Source organism: Ctenopharyngodon idella, chromosome 4, assembly GCF_019924925.1.
Source record: "Ctenopharyngodon idella isolate HZGC_01 chromosome 4, HZGC01, whole genome shotgun sequence".
Taxonomy (NCBI): Eukaryota; Metazoa; Chordata; class Actinopteri; order Cypriniformes; family Xenocyprididae; genus Ctenopharyngodon; species Ctenopharyngodon idella.
This window is the reverse complement of record NC_067223.1, coordinates 5972307-5993961: the sequence shown is the minus strand read 5'-3', so window position 1 is coordinate 5993961 and position 21655 is coordinate 5972307. Positions and strand designations below refer to the sequence as shown.

The 21655-nt window shown below is 39.8% G+C and overlaps 1 protein-coding gene across 1 annotated transcript in view; it reads right to left on the bottom strand.

Moving 5' to 3' along the window:
• The window catches only part of snd1 (staphylococcal nuclease and tudor domain containing 1), a 179029-nt gene that overhangs the window by 23758 nt on the left and 133616 nt on the right, over nucleotides 1-21655 (bottom strand). The window contains exon 18 of the mRNA XM_051892313.1: nucleotides 2009-2150. Within this exon, the coding sequence (XP_051748273.1) occupies nucleotides 2009-2150 (142 nt within the window). The remainder of the gene's footprint in view (nucleotides 1-2008; nucleotides 2151-21655) is intronic.

Sequence of the window (21655 nt, the reverse complement as noted above, 5' to 3'; positions counted from 1 at the left end):
AATTTGTAGACATAAAAAGTTATGTCATAATCAAAAGGCTCGTCTTCAAAGTGTTTATGAAAATCTCGCCTGCCCTGTTTGAATTTTCCTGTCTTTCTGAAGTTGCTGTGAGAAACCGGTAATGAAATTGCAAAGCGACTGGCTTGTAGGTTTTTATAGGGCTCCGCTTTGAAGTGCTCTACAAGGAATGAGACCTCCTTAACGCAGTTTGGAGAGAGTGTGAGAGAGAAAGAGGAATGACTTTCAGCTGAAAATAACAATCCTGTTTCTCTAACGAGCACATCTCTCTCTCTCTCTCTCTCTCCATCTCCATTTCCAATCCTCTCAGTGGAAAACATTGGCCAATTAAACAAAGGAAAAGATGCACACTTGCTGGTTCATCTGACAAAAACAAAAAACACAAGCCCTTAAAAAAAAGAAACAACAAAAAAATCCAAAACAGTGCAAAGCTGCAAACATACTGCATATTCAGCTCAACGTTTTGCCTTATCTTCTCGCACTACTTCCTCACCTGTTTCCTGTTTTCTATCTCTTGTCTCCCTTCATTTTTTGCACTATATTTGGTGTGACCTGCTTTTCTCCTGCAGCTAACCAGATAACCTGAATAATTACCTCACAAAGAACTGAGTGAGTGTGTATGTGACTTGCTCCTGGTATTCATTTGGTATGATGGTTACTAGACATGGCACAACAGTCTTCGCTTCCTCTCATGGCAACCTGCAGGGGTTAAAGGTCATCTGAGGAACTAAAGTGATAAATAGACGGGGGTACGGAATCTCATTCAGACGTTTGCCCTTATTTGTTTTTCACCTGCAGGTTTCTAAGATTGAGTTATTTGAAACCAAACACTTTTAGCACACTAAAAGCGATGGGATTGTAACACTACTGGCAACACCAGCCACAGACTTATTATAAATTCATGCAAATTAATTAATTTGCGAATTAAGACGCATTAAGAGACAATGAAAGTCAATTTTATGGTTCTGCCAATGAAGTCTGCCACTGGAACATGTAGAGAGACCCTAATTATGCAACAAACAACAGTGTGGGTTGCATAATTAAAATCTTTCTACTGGTTTTAGTGTGTGTGTGTGTGCATACACGTTTATGATCATGTGTGAATATGAATGGGAGAGGGACGAAAAGTGTGTTTGTTCACTAAAAAAAGCTCCTTGAATCACAGGATGGTTGGCCCCATCATGGATTAGGTCACTACCAAGGGCGAATTTAAATGTCATGTTTAATGACTAGCTGCTATCACACTGAGCAGAGAGATCACTCGGGGCATTCAGAGGGCAACAAACACAACCTGCAATGTTACCTAACTGGAGTTTGATGGAGCGGCTACATTTAATAATCATCATATCTGGAGTCTGAAGAACGCCCTTCAGATATGATGTCATATTCATGCCTGGTTGAATATGGACTTGGATTAGATGCCCATTAGTGTAAAACCCTGAGAGTCTGTTATCTACACACAACAAAGGAAGCCAATTTAAATTATGTGATTCATAAGGCTTTTTGCTGCCGACACTGTTTAATCCAAGTAGAACCCTATCCATTAACATTTCCATTCACAATTGAAGAAGAATGTGACTTGCATTCTGCCATCTTTGCATCATGGGCACAGAAGATTTTTTTTGTTTGTATCTTTAAGTCAATCACCTGATCCGTAAAAGTCATGTGGCTAATCACTCTGGAGCCACAGGACAATGAAATTACAGATATCGACTGACTGATATACCACAATCCTTCACTTAGCGACTAAGTTTGGGCCGTGACATCAAAGATATAATAAATAAATGACACACATATTTTATATATATATATATATATATATATATATATATATATATATATATATATATATAAACAGACTATACAGATATTTTACAATGGCCGTCAATAGAGAAAGATTTTGTCTGTAGTTGCAGTATGTACCAGCAGGGGCTAACTGGACCATGACAACTGTTTCTGCATTGGTTTTAGAAATGAAGACAGCACTCACCGGTTTCCACGTCCTGTGCGTAGAAGTGCATTCCATCTGTGATCTCGGTGACATACACGGATCTGTACTTCGCCACACGTTCTTTCTCCTCTGTGAGCTGAGCCACCTCTTCTTTTGGTTTCTCTTCATAATTGGCCCAGAGCTGTTGATAAATACAGACATTTTCCACAGTTTAAAACAGGATCTAAAAATTACCAATGCACCAAAGTCAACAAGCAACAGTGTTTGTAACCCATTTTACTTTGTTTATGAAGTAAATGGGGTTAATTCTGATTTCATGTTCACTTAAACCTATTAACACCTCAGACTGAACCAGATCTGAGTGGTTTTATCTGTTGGCATCAGTGTGAATGCTGCATTTGTTGATAATCCCTTCACATGATGGGTTGGTAACCTATTTACCCACCCATGAGGAGGTCACAATGACCTCTGCACTTCATGGATGACAGGCGGTACTGGCTAGATTTGAGCAAAGCCGTAAGAGACAAAGGGCAGAGCATCATGAAGAAAGAGCGAGCTCATTAAGACTTGTGGTTGCAAATCACAAATTTGAGTGCGAATTTCAGAATTGTGCCAAAACGAAGGGCGAGAAGTTCTACTTTATCAATGCTTTATGAAGTGTCAAGAAAAGAGCCCCTGCGTGCAGTGAAAGCAGTTTGTTTTGCTTACTAAGCGCTGAGAGTTGAGTCTATTACGAAATACAAACATAACGAATTATCAGGCTCTTACGCAACTGCTCCTTCAGTTTGGAGGCTTTATTAGCAAATGATATTCATCGGCTATTGAAGTTTTCCCATTATTCCATTTTTTTTTCCTCTCCCGGAGAGCAGGAGGAAGCTAATTATGAACCAGACTTTTATATGCGCTTCCTCACAATGCTGGTTTTAGCTAATTATGTCCACCAGGACTGCAGGACCAACATTTACAAGCCCATTTCACCACCACCACCAGGACTGGAAAAAAAAAAAAAAAAAAAAGTGAGCCACCAAATGATAAACTACAGGGTCAAACTACCCAATTACATCCGATTACTTCCCCAGAGGCGTGACAAAAACAAGGGAACATGGAGGAAAAATATTCCTTGGGGAAAAACGGCTGTGCTAATGAAGATCTAAACATGCCATGCTCCGCAAACCACTCCACAGCAAGGGCGTTAGTAATACAAAGTTATAACCAAACCTGCAGGACCAATTGCAGTCACCCAGAATTAAGTGTCAACACTTGTTACCATGCCGACTGTCACAATGTCATTTCTGGCACCGCCGGTCAGCGCAGACTCCGTGCTTCCTGCGGCCATGTGACCTCTGACACGCGCCATAGAGGCAAGGGCACTTGAGACGCGAACAGGCGGACATATGCAAAAACCCACTCTCACGTATCCTCCACTGCAAAAGCACAAAAGAAGCCACGAACACGCACTCTGACTCAAAGAGACACACTGCACCCTGGGCAAATGACCTTCTGTGAGCAACCAACCATTCTTGTTTGTTCCACATGAGTGCAGGTATATGACTGCTGCTGGGCGGGGTCATGAAGAGAAAGGATTTGTGATGTATTCTGTCATTGAGCTGCCTGTGGCCTAAATCCATAGCAATAAGCCACAAAAAACAAGTGTGACAGAGTGAGAGACAGAACGAATGAAATGACAGCTTTGTTGCAAGTTAACAGCAGTCCTCAAAGGACAAAAAAAAAAAAAAACACATTAGAAGCAGAAACATGAGTGAAAACCTCTAACATGGGCTAATGAGAGACTCTAAACTCTGATTGAATAAGCCCTATTTGAAACAATGGTTAAATTGTGATAAATCACACATTCAATATGAATACAACAAAAGCTTCTTCATTGCATGGTTTTGCTAATTAATTTGTTAAATCTAGCCTGAAAACCACTATGAACCAATCTTTGCTCGTCGGATTTCTAAAGTTTGAGAGCTTAAACACAATTATAATACAGATTTGGGCATTACCTTGGTTGAAATCACAAAAATGCATGCTATTTAGTGGCTTATTGCTTCATTTGTAGTATAAGTTGTTGTAAGCAGCAGTTTTTGCCAATAGTATGTTAGTGTGTCTGTCCCTGTTGTGTTGAGCACTCAAGGAGAGGTCAGACTTCTCTTCAGGGACTAAAGATACAGCAGAGTTACATTCATAAAAACTGCATCTCTCACACACCGAGTTCAGGGGAGGGGGCCGTTCCAAACGCTGATGAAAGGTGACAGCGTGTCAATTCCAATAGAGTGTGTTCCGCCCAGCGAGAGCGAATCCCCATCAACACCCAGAGCGCATGCACACACAAACACACAGGGCCAAAGGGAAAGAATCAAACGTATAGTCCCAGTTCATACCGGAACACACTGAACTTTACCTGCCAAATTAATCTACATCCAAGAGAGTTATATGCATCAAACACCGCTGCACTACAACTACAATACCCATAAGTCATTGCACCTGAGGCAGGTAACCAGGCTGTCTTTTTTTCTGCAAAACAAAGATGGTAAAACTTGGGCTAATCCAGCTTTTTTGAAAAAAGGCCTTTCATTGTGTCACATAGCCATCTAATAATGCTTTAAAAAGCCATGCTTATTATTAATCAAATTATACTTGGTAAATCAATTTAGCATTCATTATATTCACAATGAAGGCACCTTTGGAAATAAAGGCTCATTAATTCAAGAGAAGGCTCTTTCTGAAACTTCTGTGAGAGACATAATGGCACGGCACACTCATCCAACACATACGCACACACAGCATTCTTTCACAAAGTCCACTTAAACTCAGGAGCTGGTGCATAAATTGGATACTTGGAAAACTTAGATGTGAATTTGATGAAGGGGAGGGATTTTGGGTGGGGTGGGGGTTGGGTACTACTGTCTGCACTGTGTGACTGGAAATATCTCTGGTTCACTGGCCATTAGCTGTGTATATTTAAAGACAAACCATAAATATATATTTTTCCTATTACAGAACAAGTATACAGTAGGAATAAACAGATGGTTTATTAAACTGAGAATATTTGCATGCAATTTTGCTAGCAGTGCTTTAGTTCTTCAAAGTGAAACAATTCAGGTTTCCAAATGAGGGAAATACTTCAGTAAATCTATCCAGCCATCTGGAGACTCTTTGTTCCACTGCAATTCTTGGATTAGAAAAAAAAAAAAAAAAACAAAACAAAAAAAAAACACTTAGAAACTTGACTGAAGTTAACATTAAACATATTTTATTTCCAGGATATTCAAACAGAATGTTCATTCGATATAAATTTTATCCTAAGAATATCCAGGTATCATATTTATAGGAGTCTCTACTGGTTAGAAACCCACAGATTGTGACTGAGATGTGGAGGCTGAAGGTCAATTTCACCCTCAAGGTCAACATATACTAATGGCTTTTTTTAAATTTATTTATTTTTTTATAAATAATGTGCACAATAATGCATATGCCAAATAAATGGTAAATGACAAAACAAAATAAATAAAACATTTAATGAAATAAAATAGAAGTCCTGGAGTTTGCTGTCCACCACACTTGGAAAGTGCTAAATATCTACCAAGGTTAGGACAAGAAAAAGGCTGCAGAAGATACACAACCATATCTCCTTCCACAGAGTGTGATTAGTCCTGCCCCAAACACAGCTGAATATGTGGCTTATGCAGTGCTGGGCTATACAGGCACCACAAGAAAAACTGAATTGTAAATCGGAGAGGTGGGACACGTCAGGGTGTTTTAGCTGAGTCAATTAAGGTCTACGACCCATGATGTCCGTCTGCTCGATTCGTCTGTGCATATTGATGAAGCTATTAGCAGTATGGAATGACTAACAAGACAGGCATGCCTTTACGTCCAATGCTTTTTTACACCAGAATCAACACAACCAACTGCAGATGGATATGCTGTCTATATGCATTATCAAACTAATGATTCACCGACTGCAGAAATACAATACAAATGCCACAACCTGGATATAGATACAAGCACGACCACAAGAGAACGATGGGAGCAGAAAAGGTTTCTCAGTCCTTTTGCATTCTTCATGATGGCATCACTAATTACTGTTTATGTGGGAAAAAAAAAATAGTTGAAAAAGTTTCTTGTGAGAAAATTTAGGATGCTTTCAAATACAAAATCTTGAGTGCATGTTTTGAAGATGATAATTGAAATTGGGAAGCCTGAGCAGGGGTTAAATTAGGATTTCAGGTGTGGAGGAACCCTAAAATCTAGTGCTCATTTTGGTGACCCTATAGGTAAAGTATGACATTTATCTCCAATAAATATAATCCTTAAATCCTTAAATCTCCTTAAATATAATATCATCTATGTTGAAACCCTTGTTTATAGAGTTCTACATATGCTATTAAAATAATAATAATAAAAAAAATAGAATTAGAATAAATATAATGAAACTAAACATTACATAAAACAAAATTTAATCTCAGGTGCATCTACAGTGGCCATTTATGGAAAAAAATGTGAAAGAATTCTTACAGAATAAAACGATTGCTCTGGATCGATATGCACTTATTTCCAGTGCCTTGAAACAATGTGTATTGTGAAAAGCACTATACAAATACAAAAATGTACTTGACACTGCTTAAATATATCAATAAAGTAGGAAGACCGTGACGGAATGCAACCATATTCTGTTTGCAACCTAAACATGAAGCCGATTAGCATGCATGGCTATGTGCTCCCTCAGAGGACTGGGGGGAGAGGGGAAAAAAAGAAGAAAAAAAAAACTTGCTTGTTTGAACTCCTCTTGATTGACATCTGACAGCTATAACCTCTGACCCCAGCACACGCCTACATCGAAGCAGGACATGGAATCCAGCCACAGTATATGACAGAACTGTTTCGCTACTGTGCATGCTAACAAGATTAGCAAGAGCGGAGATGGATCCAAGTACTAATGGGGGTGATGCACCAGTGTACTGCATGTTGGGAGGTATTAGCAGTATGTTTATACTGCAAATTTACTGATTTTCAATGATCATGTCATATGAATAGACTTTCACTGCCCAATGAGAAATTTCAAACAGACAGGTCCAGTTATGCTTTCTGAAATCCAAATAGCTTTTTAGTATGTAAGCCCCTTTAGTAGGAGTTTAGTCCCTCCCCCCCACCTCCCCACCCACAAGCAATTCACGCTTTCAACTCCATGTCTAAATGTAGCTGATGTGTTAACATGTCTGAATGCTTCCAAGTGCCCAAGCAATTCCACATATCAATCCCGAGGCATTAAGATGAGAACTACCAGCGACAGCTTGCACGTATTTTCCAGGTAAATGCATGCAAGCATAATGTGAGGATCGAGGGGGGAAAAAAAAGAAAAAAAAAAAAGTTTCATGCTAATATGACTGTAAAGCACCATTGGACTACACGGCAGGAAAAAACAACACTCTGGGATTTCACTGTCAACCTTTGTTTCACTGGTTCAAATGTACGCAAAGCACACAGGTCTATCCAGTGACAGAGGGCAGACCGACCATCCATCACACGTCCCAAAGTCCACATCAATCTACTCAGGGATGCTGACAAACACATCAACTAAGCGACCTACACTGTCAGCATCCACTTAACCTGCAAACACTGAGCTAGCGCTATAAAGTCACTTAGCATAATCACACACGCAGTCATACACTCATCTGAAAACACACAACACTGTAAGCTGGATAAATCCAGCGTTTTCCGACCCAACCAACTTAAGACGGGGTGACGTCGGGTGAACTCAGAAAGGGGGGGGGGGGTGGAGCAGAGGTGGACGTGGAGTCTTGGATGTGGTTACTTAGCGGATAAATTTATGCATTAAAAGTGCCCAGGTGGCATGGCACTTTGGGAATCAACAGCTGCGAGATGTCAGCATGCGGGGAGCTTCTCCTCAGCCTCATATCACCGACAGCAGCTGTTCGGATGCAGTGGCGGCCGCACAGCTTATACCGCGGCTTACACCGCTAATGTCACTACCCTCCTGTCAGCCGTTACAAACTCCCACCAGCCTGAAATTCCTGCACGGTAAAGGTAAGAAATCACCAGACACTCTGGCCCCCGTCGCAGCGGCGTTGGTGTCGAAATGCTAAGCAGTTTAGAACCATTTCTGTGGGGGTTAACTATGGCAACGAAGCCTGTTTGCGCAAAAACCCAGCCTGGTTTTGAGGGGCCTGGCACGCATGTCGCGACTCCCCACCCGCACAGATGATGCCCCCAGGGAAACACGGCAGCATATGGGGCCTTACACAACAACACAGACTTTCTGCTCCAATGCTGACTTTACACACAGCTATTAGAGGAAGACTGCAAAAGATGACAATGTAGAAAACAAAATGATGTATATATATATAAAAAAAATAAAATAAAAAAAAAACTGCTAACAAGGTTGAGCGTATAGCCACTAGAATCATCTGATTAATTAAATACTAATGCGCCTAAAAGTCGACTTAAAGGGTTTTACCGTGCTGCACACTGAAGCACAGCACACTAAACACTCTATAAATTCATCTCCCTTTAAAGTCACAAAGTAACGGAAGTAGAGACACATTCAAGTATAATGGATTAACCAAAAACACTAAAATATAGGGCGGGATATATATTGTTGACTGGATGGAGGCAGATTTGAATGTGAGCTTGCAGACAATTGTAATAAAGGGGCGGGGTATCTTTTCACCGGAAGATTGAATTTGATTTTTTATATATATATATATATATATATATATATATATATATATATATATATATATATATATATATATAAAAAAAGATGGATGGATGGATGACCAAAAACATGCATTTAGTAAAGAGATAAGGTGAATTTCTATTTCATGCCAACTGCACCAGCAAGTATGTTAAAGCTAAATTGGCTGTTGAACTACAGGTTGACTATTCTGCCTATCCCTAGACCCAATTTCGCTGTTGCAGTACAAGGAAGATGTATTCAAAGTATTGAATGGTTTGGAGGAGTTCTGATATTCCAATCTGTACAAACCTCCTGATGTTTGTACAAAGCTGAGAAAAATAAAAAATAAAAGCCTTTCAAATCAGTATTCATTTGCAGTAAAGACTAGAAGCGGAGCTATTTAAAGCGGCTTATTTCCAGCTAGCCTGCCTACCTGCTGTCTGCCCACACTTCACCACATGAAATAACCACATGCGACATATGTTTTAATCAGACTCCGTCATGACAGAGGGCTTCTGGGAAAGACACGGAATTCAAGTGAAGTCTTCACACAAATCCATTTATCAAATAAACCATGTTTACACAACCCTGACCTAAAGAGGTTTATTTATTTATTTTTTTAATGTTTCTTTCTACAAAAAAGTCAGCACACATAAATGTGCGCAAATTAAAACCAAAATAATCAACTTTATTTAACCCAGCATGTCTTGATGCCCGGTTGTCATGGCTACAGTTTATCTCTCGAAAAGCAGCCTCTTCATTTTCTCAGATCGAATATTCCACCTATCGCAGCTTTGCTCATCGACTCGCTTGCATCTGACAAACATAGGCGTTTAGCTGTCTTTACACAACGGAGATACTGAGAAGCAGGGTAGTAAAAAGGAGGTAAGATGACAAAGAGAGAAAAATTGGACTGACATCGACAGACGTTCTATAGGGGGACACTTATGTCCTGAAGGAGGCCTGGTAGCCCACTAAAACCAGTCACATCCCCCCCACACACACACACACACACAACATGGCTGGCTGCAAGCCCACGGCACAGATGAGAGACAGAGAGAGAGGGGAAATACTGAGAAAAGGGAGTTGCATGCTGGGAGAGAGAAAAAGAAGCGCATGAGAGAAAGATGAAAAGAGGAAGTGAAGCCTGAGTACGTGTTTACATAACAGTGCAACTCCTTGAGGGTAGACAAAATGCCTGTCTGTTTGAGTAGAGCGAAAGAAATCACTCTAGAACTCTGCATTCAAAAGGAAAAGTGCACTTTAAAGAAATAGTTCATCCAAAAATGAAAATCGGCATCATTTATTCACCCGCATGTCATACTAAATTGCGTGGAACTCAGAAGGCGATATTTTGAAGAATGTGCTGGTTTCTCTTTTCCATGCAATTGTAATGAATGGGGACTGGAGCTTACAAACCATAAAAAGCACCATTAAAGTATTACAAATGTGTTCATACATAATATTTCAAGTCTTCTGAAGTTATACGATAGATTTGCATGAGAAATGTAGTGAAATTTGAGTTTTTCACTGAAAGACTGAAAGGGTTAGTTCACACAAAAATGAAAATTCTGTCATTAAGTACTCACCCGCATGTCGTTCCACACCCGTAAGACCTTTGTTCATCTTCAGAAAACACAAATTAAGATATTTTTGATGAAATCCGATGGTTCAGTGAGGCCTGCATTGCCAGCAAGACAACACTTTCAGATGCCTAAAAAGCTACTAAAGACGTATTTAAAACAGTTCATGTGACTATAGTGGTTCAACCTTAAATGTTATGAAGTGACAAGAATACTTTTTGTGCGCCAAAAAACAAAATAACGACTTTATTCAACAATATCTAGAGACGGGCAATTTCAAAACACTGCTTCATGAAGCTTCGAAGCTTTATGAATCTTTTGTTTCGAATCAGTGGTTCGGAGCACATATCAAACTGCCAAAGTCACGCGATTTCAGTAAACGAGGCTTCGTTACTTCACAAGTGTTTCGAAATTTCAGTGGTTCACCACTGGGGGGCGTGACTTTGGCAGTTTGATATGCGATCCGAACCACTGATTCAAAACAAAAGATTCGTAAAGCTTTGAAGCTTCATGAAGCAGTGTTTTGAAATCGCCCATCACTAGATATTATTGAATAAAGTCGTTATTTTGTTTTTTGGTGCACAAAAAGTATTCTCGTCCCTTCATAACATTAAGTTTGAACCACTGTAGTCACATGAACTGCTTTAAATACGTCTTTAGTAGCTTTCTGGGCATTGAAAGTGTTAATTGTCTAGCTGGCAATAGAGGCCTCACTGAGCTATTGAATTTTATGAAAAATCTCTTAATTTGTGTTCCAAAGATGAACGAAGGTCTTACGGGTGTGGAACGACATGAGTGTGAGTAATTAATGACAGAATTTAACATCCGTTTTAGTTCTCTAGTTCTTTGACCAACTGATTCAATAAAAAAAATAAAAAAAAAAACTGACAAAAAGATTCATGAATCTGACATTACTACTGCATGAACGTGTCAAGAAAAGTTTTAAACTATGTCACACAAATGCATCATTAAACATTTTGTGTACTTATTAAAGAATTCATTGTAAATGCATTGAAAAAAAGGGAGACGAGTTCACCATGGAAGACAAAAAAAAAAAAAAAAAAAAATATATATATATATGGGTGAATGAATCATGACAGCATTTTCAATTATGGGTGCACTCTCCCTTTAAGATGTTCAAATCGTGAACACCCTTCACTCTGACTCTGATTTACTGAAAACAGGAAGTTGTAGGGTGAATCTGACACCATAATTTGATTCAGATTCAATCCGATCAATTCTTGATTGAGTTTCTGGTGCAAGCGTGTAGTGCAGTCCTGGCCATGTGCTGCCGTGTTTAATAGAATCGCAGAAGCCGACAGGCTCTGAGCCACTTCCTCTCACTCTCTGGCCCAACACACACTGACAGCACATGAAAAAGAGCCCACTTGCTTTTCCGTTGAAGAAATGGCTCTTTCTGTCAACGAGCCTGTGGCGTTCTGTAACCGCAACCCAAAATGGCTCTGTGCACAGTCCGACACGGTCAGATTTATGTCTGGACGTTAAACCCACGGGTCCACGGGGGTCAGGAGGGGTCGTCATGAGAGACTGATGGCCTGGGACAATGAAGGGGAGCTGTGTGTGATTGATGCTGAGGGGTCTTAACGTAACGGCCCGCTACAACTCTTCAGGCGATCGGATGTCAAAGAACGAACAGAAACACACACGCATGAAAGCACCCGTGCGAACAAACACAACCGCAACACTTGCCCGCATTCAATGACAAATATAACACAGAAGCCTTGAGGGAATTGCATCCAAATGCATAGAAAAAGATCAGGAGACAAAGCAAGAAAAAACAAAATTTTATTAAAATAATCTTCCAGATTTAAGTTAAGCTCTATGGACAGCATTTGTGACATGCTGTTAATCGATTTTGATTCATCCCCCCAAAAAAGCACTAATACTGATAATACCAATATATTTAACACTTATTAGCCAATTGTCCCCCATAAATTATAAAATTATCATCATCATTATATGTTTAACTCAAACTGTTACCACAAACCTTAAGGCCTTAAGTTACTTGATCATGTGCATATTATTGCCAAAAAAAAAAAAAAACATTAATATATGTTGTTAATATATTTTGTTTACTGTATAATTTGGACTAATTATGAGGGAATTCTGAAATATGTAAGTAATGCCACTTGAACACAAACTTGTGGCTGAACATTCAAAACTATATATTTTAACTTTATCCTGGAGCAATGCTTGCTTCAGAAATCCTGGCTGTAAGTGCATTATCGCAAACGCAATTTCTGCTTATTTTTACAACCCGAGGAATGAGTTGAAATTATTTTCCATGGTGAATCGACAGCATGTCACAGATGCAGTTGACAGCACTTAACTTATATTGAACCCAGAACATTTCTGTAAAAATTCGCCCCTTGCAAACCCATTACCAAATGCATATTGGCAATTGAAGCCTCTAGAGTAGAAAAAGCCAAATCTTTTTGTCACAACGCAGTCCACTCAAGATGTTTGCAAATCAGAATTCTGAATGAATAGAAGATCAGCTTGCAGGGAGAAAAGAGAAGGAACGAGAGCGTAAAAACAGGAGGGATAGTGAGTGGATGCATTTAGGAAGGGAATTGGCAGCGGATCTAAGAATAGCCTCTCCCCACACTGAGGACTTCGTTTTTTTCCAGAGCAGGTAATAAAGAAAATTGATGAGCCGTTAGCTGAATCCCCAAGCCCTAGAACTGCCGGCTTAAACCTGTCTACTGTGCTCTCTCAGGGGTATGTGTGTGCATGGCAGACAGAGAAAGAGCCACAATGACCTGAGAAAGACAGAAACGCATGTGGAAAGTGTGAGAGAATGCTGTTTGCTGAAAGCCGCTGAAAGCCTGGGTTCTCTGAGGTGGTCTTATCTTGCTGTATAATGATGGGTTTTAGGCCCAGGAGGCTCCAGACGCATTTCTGGACGATGACATTACGAGAAACTCAATACACTTAAAACAAATAGGACAAAAAGCCTCTGAAAATTCATCTCGGTTTAGAAGAAAGCCATTGTAGAGCCTAAATTGATTCAGGGAAGTTATCACAAAAGATTTCTCAGTAAAAAAAAAAAAAAAAAAAAAAAAAAAAAAAAAAAAAAAAAAACAGCTGTAACACCGCTGGAGTCTGGTAATGGACCAGCCGTGAGAAGGGTTGGAATGACAAGACTATTCTTAAATAAAAAGCATGGTAGCAATCTCTGTCAGCAAGAAACAAATATTTAGTATCTATTAACCAGGAATGAGGGGACGTCCCACCGCCAAAAAGCATCAAAAACACAGTCAGGAACGTCTGCTCTCCGCAAATGTTAGTGGGTTGCGCAAGGGAAGGTCCACTCTTTTTAATTACTGTCAGGCGATTAGGGAGGACACCTGAAGCGACAGCCAAGTTGAGGGTACTAAACGTTTTGGCGGTGGAGAGTTTGTACTCCTAAAAGGAGCAAATGTCAGCAGGCTAGAGGGAAATGCCATGTGTGCGTGTGTGTGTGTATGTGTTTAAATCCACTTGGAAGGAGCAGAAACGCAGTCTCATTCATTGCACAGACGTGCGCGCACACACACAGAGTGTGTGGATCTCAGAGCAAGTGACTTTTAGATCTAAACACTGCTGAATTTAAAGGACAAGTAGACAGTTTATGTATTCCTTTACTGTCATATCCCCAGGCAGCAGAGACAGAGGGACCCGATTTATTACAATATTAGAATATACTGTAGCAGTTCAGAGTCACTAGGAGAGCAAATAAAAAGGAGCCTTTTATTTTTTACAAAATATATTTAGAACCTTCTGGGAAAAAAAAAAAAAAAAAAAAAAAACAGAGGTAGAACTCAGCAGCAATTGCTTTAAGATAGAATGAAGAGTACAGTTGTCTTTCTATTTACAGCCGCCACCCATCCATCTACCCATCCATCCATCTACACCTCCACTCACTCACTCAACAATCCATCCATCCATCCATCCATCCCTCACTCTCCCACCCACCCATACACTCACCTCACTCACCTTAACCATCCATCCATCCCTCCACTCATCCATTCCATCCATCCATCCATCCACTCACCCATCCATCCATCCACTCACTCACCCATCCACTCATCTATCCATCCACTCACTCACCCATCCACTCGCCTATCAACTCATCCATTCCTTACATCCATCCATCCATCCACTCACTCACCCATCCACTCTCCCATCCATCCATCCATCCACCCACTCTCCCATCCATCCACCCATCCATCCATCCACTCTCCCATCCATCCATCCATCCATCCACTCTCCCATCCATCCATCCATCCATCCACTCTCCCATCCATCCATCCATCCACTCTCCCATCCATCCATCCATCCATCCATCCATCCATCCATCCATCCATCCATCCACTCTTCCATCCATCCATCCATCCGCTAATTATATTCCATTATGAATTAACATCACCTTTAAACCATCAGAGAAATCAGGCCCTGTCATGATTTCCACTGTTTTGGATCCACAGATTTGCCAACTGTAAGCACAGCTCTTCACATCAAGGACTTGTGACATTGGAGGACCAAGTACAGGAAACACTACTGCCGTCAACTCGGGCAGAAAAATGTCTGTTCTTGGTCTGCATTGTCCCTTGGAAGGACAAAGTCTCTGTGTAACTACAGGGCAACTGTCCTTCAACCTTAGAAATTCTCCAGAAAAAAAAAAAAAGAAAAAGCAAGAGCCGTACATGCAGCGGTTGCAAACACAGTCATTTGTGTTCTTCACTCTGCCTGCGTATCCAAGCATGTGTTCATCTGCAGTAATGCAATTCACAATGTCATATCTAATTACAATCTGAGCAGACAAACTCACATGTACACACCGTGCTTCCCCATGAGAATAGGACTTGTGGAAGTGTTATGGCTTTCTTTCTGCATGGGTGAACCACAAACCTGCCCAAAAGTGTGTCCGTCAAGTGCCTAGAGGGATATCCTATAAACGAGAGGAGGGAGGCTGTGGAATGGCCAAGGACACAGTCAGGGTGACATCTCATGTTTGCACAAGCTTGTATATATGTGAGCCTATGTGCATGAGAAGTGCAGCGTGAGCTAGATGTCTTCCTGCATGTATGCAGATGCCTGACAATCCTGTCTCAATGCGGATGGATTTTCGTGTCGCTGCAGATTGAGTATTTACACGGCCGATCTGTCACTACTTCCTGTCTGCCCATGTATGCGCTCGCCAGCTCTCCTTCAAGCTGGGATTGACATTAAGTGTTCAAAGGTCCTCACGCTTGCATGCCTGAGTCTATGTCAATGCAAAAGGAAGTATGTAGGTAAATGTGTGTGGGTAAATGTGTGTAAGTTTTGCATACAAAATGGGGACCAAATGAAGAAAACCGCTAAATAAAAATACTAAAAATGCTAAAAGTTAAAATTTAAATTTAGGGTTACAGGATATAAAATGTCATTATTTCACTATTAAAACAATATAAGTGAATCAAATGTTACCACCACATTATTAAAATAAATGTCTGCTGAAGCAAGTTATGAATAAATGTGACAAACTGCTGAAACTGCAGCCAAAGATTTGTGAAAAAAGTGTGTGTGTGTGTGTGTGGTTATAAAGAGCCCTGGCTTGCCTTCGGGGCTGTAAAGAATTGCTTATGTGGTGGTGTGTACGTGTGGTGGTGTGGTGGTGTGCGCGTGTTAGGAGTAGATGACCTAAGCCCATTTTCTATGCAGAAATACGCGTCTTACATAATCCATGAGATGTATGGAATAACCCTTCTCAGCTTTTCCCCTTTGTGTGACAAGAGAGATGATCTTTTTCTTGCCCTCTACTGAGATAAGCAAGAGTAGAGCACCTGATGTCAACACACACACACAAACAAACACACACAAATCAAAACCGGTATTGGTGAACATTCATCAAAACAGCCGAATTTCCCAGGAGGCACTGCTTTTCAAAGGACACACTTCCCCATAGAATATACCACTTTTTTTTTTTCTGGTGGCACGATAGGTACACGATGAACAGGATCAAAGCCATATTTTGGGAATTACAGATTTTTCAGCACAGGCAAAGTTGCTTTTCATTGTTAGCGTGACAGGATTACCGCTAGCCGATAAATTTCAATTATGATTAGCAAAGTTCGGACATTAGTTAATGTACTACTAATCAACATTAGTTAATTCATTAGTTATGAACAAACAGTGAACTTTTTTAAAGGGTTAGTTCACCCAAAAATGAAAATTCTGACATTAATTACTCACCCTCATGTCGTTCCACACCCGTAAGACACTTGTGACGTAACGAAGCCTCGTTTACTGAAATCACGTGACTTTGGCAGTTTGATACAGGCTCCGAACCACTGATTCGAAACAAAAGATTCATAAAGCTTCATGAAGCAGTGTTTCGAAATCGCCCATCACTACAAATTGATGAATAAAGTTATTTTGTTTTTTTTGGCGCACAAAAAGTATTCTTGTCACTTCATAACATCAAGGTTGAACCACTGTAGTCACATGAACCGTTTTAAACTGTTTTGAACTGCTTTCTGGGCATTGAAAGTGTAAATTAACTTACTGTCAATGGAGGCCTCACTGAGCCATTGGATTTTATCAAAATTATCTTAATTTGTGTTCCGAAGATGAACGAAGGTCTTACGGGTGTGGAACGACATGAGGGTGAGTAATTAATGACAGAATTTTCATTTTTGGGTGATCTAACCCTTTAACAGCATTTAGTAATGTTAACAAATACACTATTGTTTATTGCTTCTTAATTTTAACTTATAATACATTAACGTTAATTTATACAACTTGAAATGTCAAAAATATATTGTTACAAGTAGAAGTTAATTAAAACCTAGTTTTAAATACTGCAAAGGTACAAGTAGTCCATGACAGCTAATGCATGAACTAATGTTATCAAACTGAAAAGTATTGTAGACCATGTTGGTGTTTGTCTATACATGCTATGCTACATAAAAATGAATTATTGTTGTTCACAATATGAATGCCTCATGTACTCTGAAAACCAACCAGAATAGTCCAGAATGTGTTACGTTTAATGTTCAGGCTAATATTGGTGCAGGGGCTAGTTGGGACCGTGTCGTTTGTCTCTATCACACACACAGGTCAGACAATGAGAGTACTGATAATAAAAAATAAAATAAAATAAAGCACTCAACTCTATATCATAATCAGTCTGTAACAAATATTTGAGCAAAAACAAAGACATATGGCCTGGCAAAGATAGTGTTATTGCTAATATATGAAGCCATTGCTAAGTGTCACCAGAACATTAATTAGCTTCCTTACTAAAAGTGCGAGGAGAATTAATTACTTTTTTGTAGGGTTTGTTGACACAGAGAGACCCAATTTGCTTTCCTGCCAGCAAAGAACACTTGGGTGCGTAAATACTCAATTAAACTTTTGTTTTGCAATGGAAACCGTTGCAGAGATCTTTATTAGCACATTTGCAGGAACATAGTCCACAGATCTGCCAAACTTTTTAGCACAACAAAACTTCAGTGCGTGGGTTTAAAAATGAGAAAATACTCCATGCAAAAACATCCATGTTAAGCACGGGGGAGGTTCGGAAAGAGCGAGTACTGATAGGGGCTTGCGGATGGATTACGCTCATCTGTAACATAGGGGTGACCTGAACGAACTCTTCGCGCTGCTCGTAATCACTGCTTCTGCCAGGGGAGGCTCTCTCATTCCTATGTAGCAAGGAAGACTGCAATTGCTCATGAATTCAAGATGAGGAATACGAACCACAGAGACGCCATGAGAGCGCAAAGAGCTTTTTCTTGTTTGTTCAAGATTCATGCTGCAAGGCGTTTTGTTCTGATTTGGCATGGAGAGCACTTGAGTAAACTTTGCCATGGAGGAAACCTCGATGAAAAAGAGTAGCAAGACTTAATGCGATGAATTCTTAAGATGTACATTAAATTATGATACGATAACGCTCACGCCAGGAATTAACTGTGGGATTAACAAATGAGATACAATACTTTTGATAAACTGATACTGTAAACATATTGCTAACAAAATAGTTCTGTTTTGGCAAAAAACAAAAAAAACAACAGATGAACCCTTTACTTAATAAAAACATTATTAAATATAATAAATTATACATATAAAACGAATACTATTAAAACAACGTTAACAAATGTTTAATACCTATTGCAGTAGTTTAATGATTTAGTTGTGTCAAAAAGCAGAAACAAAGAATATTAATATGCAAATAAGACAATAAAAACATTGTTATAAGAAAAAATAACCTGTATTGTCGATCATAAAAAAAAAACTATAATAAAATCTCTACTTAAATAGCTAATAAAAACACATCAAAAATAAAAATAGAAAATAGTACATTTAAAATAAAGATGACCAGACTAATCGACTAGTCGACCATCCTGACAAATCTCTAGTCTGAAGCTTGAGCTGGAGTGATGATTCTCAAAAAAATATTGCACTGTTACATAACTAATTAATGTCCAGAGTGAAACTCGCATGAATACTTCAGACAAACATTCTCAAATTTGATTGGTCCAGGAGTCTGTGTACGCATGCTGATGTGTTTACAGCCAATGTTTTACATCAGAGACATCAGCCTGCCATGTTTGTTGTCTCTCTTTAGCCGGCCAAGTCCCTTTTGTGGCGGAGCAGGCCTTAGCGCAAGCCTCCGGGGAGAGTTGCTGTGTCTAATTGGATAACTCTTACTGTGATTCACCACAGTGCTCTGGTTGTTCCTGTCTGACACAGCCTGCCCTCCATTTGTTAAATTAGAAGGCAACGATGACAGTGGTGAGAGGAGTGAGGAACAGAATGGAAATACATATATAATCACACACTTTCCTTTTAGTGCCATTTCTACAGGGCACTTAATGCAATTTAGAGCAACTCAAAGCACAGACATGACAAAAGAGGGAGAGAAAGACCAGGAGATATGCTACTCTATATAACTTGTCTAAAAGTCAAGACACCATTTACTTGATTAATAAATGTTTCTGGTCTTACTGTGAATTAATCAGTGAATGTTATTTCAAAGGAATAAATCCTATGAATGTATACACAATTGGCTGAAGAAACTCTGAGTTAGGGAAAAACTCAATCAGACTCAAAACTGCAACACCTGAAAACTCCAGAATAGCATTTACTTTCTCAAGAACTCTGATAACCTCATCTGTAGCATGTATGTAATTATCTTGTCGCGTTTTATAATATTGCCATGGCAACAGCCACTGCTTCACTGGAGCTAAAAAAAAAGAAAAAGAAAAAGAGAACATGATATAAAAAGTGTTAACTTTATTTAGGCCACTTTGTTGTTAACAGAGAAATTGTGATATATTCGTGTGTTCAGGCAAGTCAGTTTCCAGAATGAAATCACTTCCATCAGAGGAAATTAAAAGAAGCCTTTAATTAAAATGCATTGTTCAACATGAACAAAATATAACTCTTACAGAATGATAGCGAGCTCTGCGCTTTCATCTCCATGTTAAATATTAATGTAGTAACGCAAGTCTCAAAACTCGTGTTCCATTAGACTGACCTGAGCCTCCCACTGCCTTCATTCATCCTTGGCTCACTCCAGATTAGCCAGGAGGTAAAAAATGCTAACTCACAGAAGCTGGCACTAAAGCACAAAGGGTTTCTCACAAGTACATTGCCAAAAAAAAAAAAAAAAAACCACATTACACGTTTCTGGGCACCTTTGGGTTTCATTTGTATATTTTGATTGCCTGTAGCACTCAAGTGTTGCAACGAAAATTGCACAGCGGTTCTACCTCTTGCTAACAAACTGGTACTCAAATACATTCCCCGAAACTAGGCGTGGCCGCCCACTGATGAGGCCCTTGAAGAAGATTCCTCCACAACAGCAGGGATTCAGCCAAATTAAATCAAATATCAACAGATATACTCTTTCAGAAACCATTGCAGACATTAAAGGGGTGCACATTTGGCAGGTTAACATGGCCCAGTTAAAGAAATCCTAACGTAGGACATAGCTCCTCTTCTCTTACATTGAAATCCTCCGACATTTTTCTTTAAAACTCGTTTTAGACTTCTAATTCGTGACCAGCGTTTTGCTTTGCACTTCCAAGTTCGCCAATTCTCACCTAAGCTTATGTTACGCCTACGTCACACGTCGAGGTCAGAGGTCATCCTTCCTTGGCTCTCTCGTGAAAGCGTGTACGGCCGTTGCCGGAAGTCAGAGACTAGAGTTTATAAAGTTTTAAATATGGATATCTTTCTTACAAAAACCCATCGCTTCACTTCAGAAGGCATTTATTAACCCAATGGAGTCGTATGGATTACGTTTATGATGGATGAATGTGCTTTTTGGAGCTGCAAAAACTCGGGCCCTATTCAATGCCACTTCAAATCTGGGAAGTGCCAGGATATTTTCTAATATAACTGATTGCGTTCGGCTGAAAGAAGAAAGTCATATACACCTAGGATGGCTTGAGTTTGAGTAAATCATGGGATAATTTTCATTTGAACTATTCCTTTAACCACTGCTGGATGCAAAAAGCAGTTTTCTCCTGTGAGAGTCATTTAGAAGTTGGTGTATTCTGACTAAATCAATATGTGATAAGTGCAAATATGTCATTATATTACAGTTGATGTTTTCCCAGAGCCTGATTGTTTTGGAGGTCTCTTAAAAATATAAAAAGGACTTTGTTCCCATATTTTTTCTAAGTATTTTAAACCTTATCGGTCCAGACACACATGGACGACACGTGGAGGTGAGCTGCATTTACCCACAGTACAAATTTATCGAGCTTAAATGTCACAAGCAGACGGCTGCCCTTCTCAACCCCTGCGGAACCCTGTCACGAGTGTTGTAAAGCACACAAGAGCCTGGGGAGGCTATTAGAGCTGAAATCAACCCCCCGGTGACGGAATTATGCCCTAATAATACCAGAAAAGGCAGGAACAAGGAGACAAATGAGTGACCATGGGAGCGGCGGACAATCTCAGTGATGTTTTGAACAATGATGAGGATGATGATCTAAGGGAGGATCGTAATCAGTGGTGGGTTTGTCCCAGTTTTCGAGAATCACGGGGTGGCCAGCCAGAGCCTGGCTGAAGTAGACCAAACTTAGATTTGAGATGACAGAATGCCTTGTTTCTCAACAGAAAGCGGACGTCTCTTTAGATTTGCTGCCTCATAATTAGTGTGTTGTAATTACAAGAAAGCTCTTTTAATAGCCTGTGTTGTGAGATGCGAGAATGTAGGTAGGCTCGGTGAACACTGGGGTCATAAACCGCTCTCTAATCAGCAGCCATAACTCTGTTGCCCAGCAACCAGAAGTGTTCGAAAAACTCCATGCAGCAACTGTTTACATTTCAGAGCAGTGTTGGCGTTGACTGCACATGATGTTATGAGGAACTTCTAAATGGATTCCCTCAATCTACAGG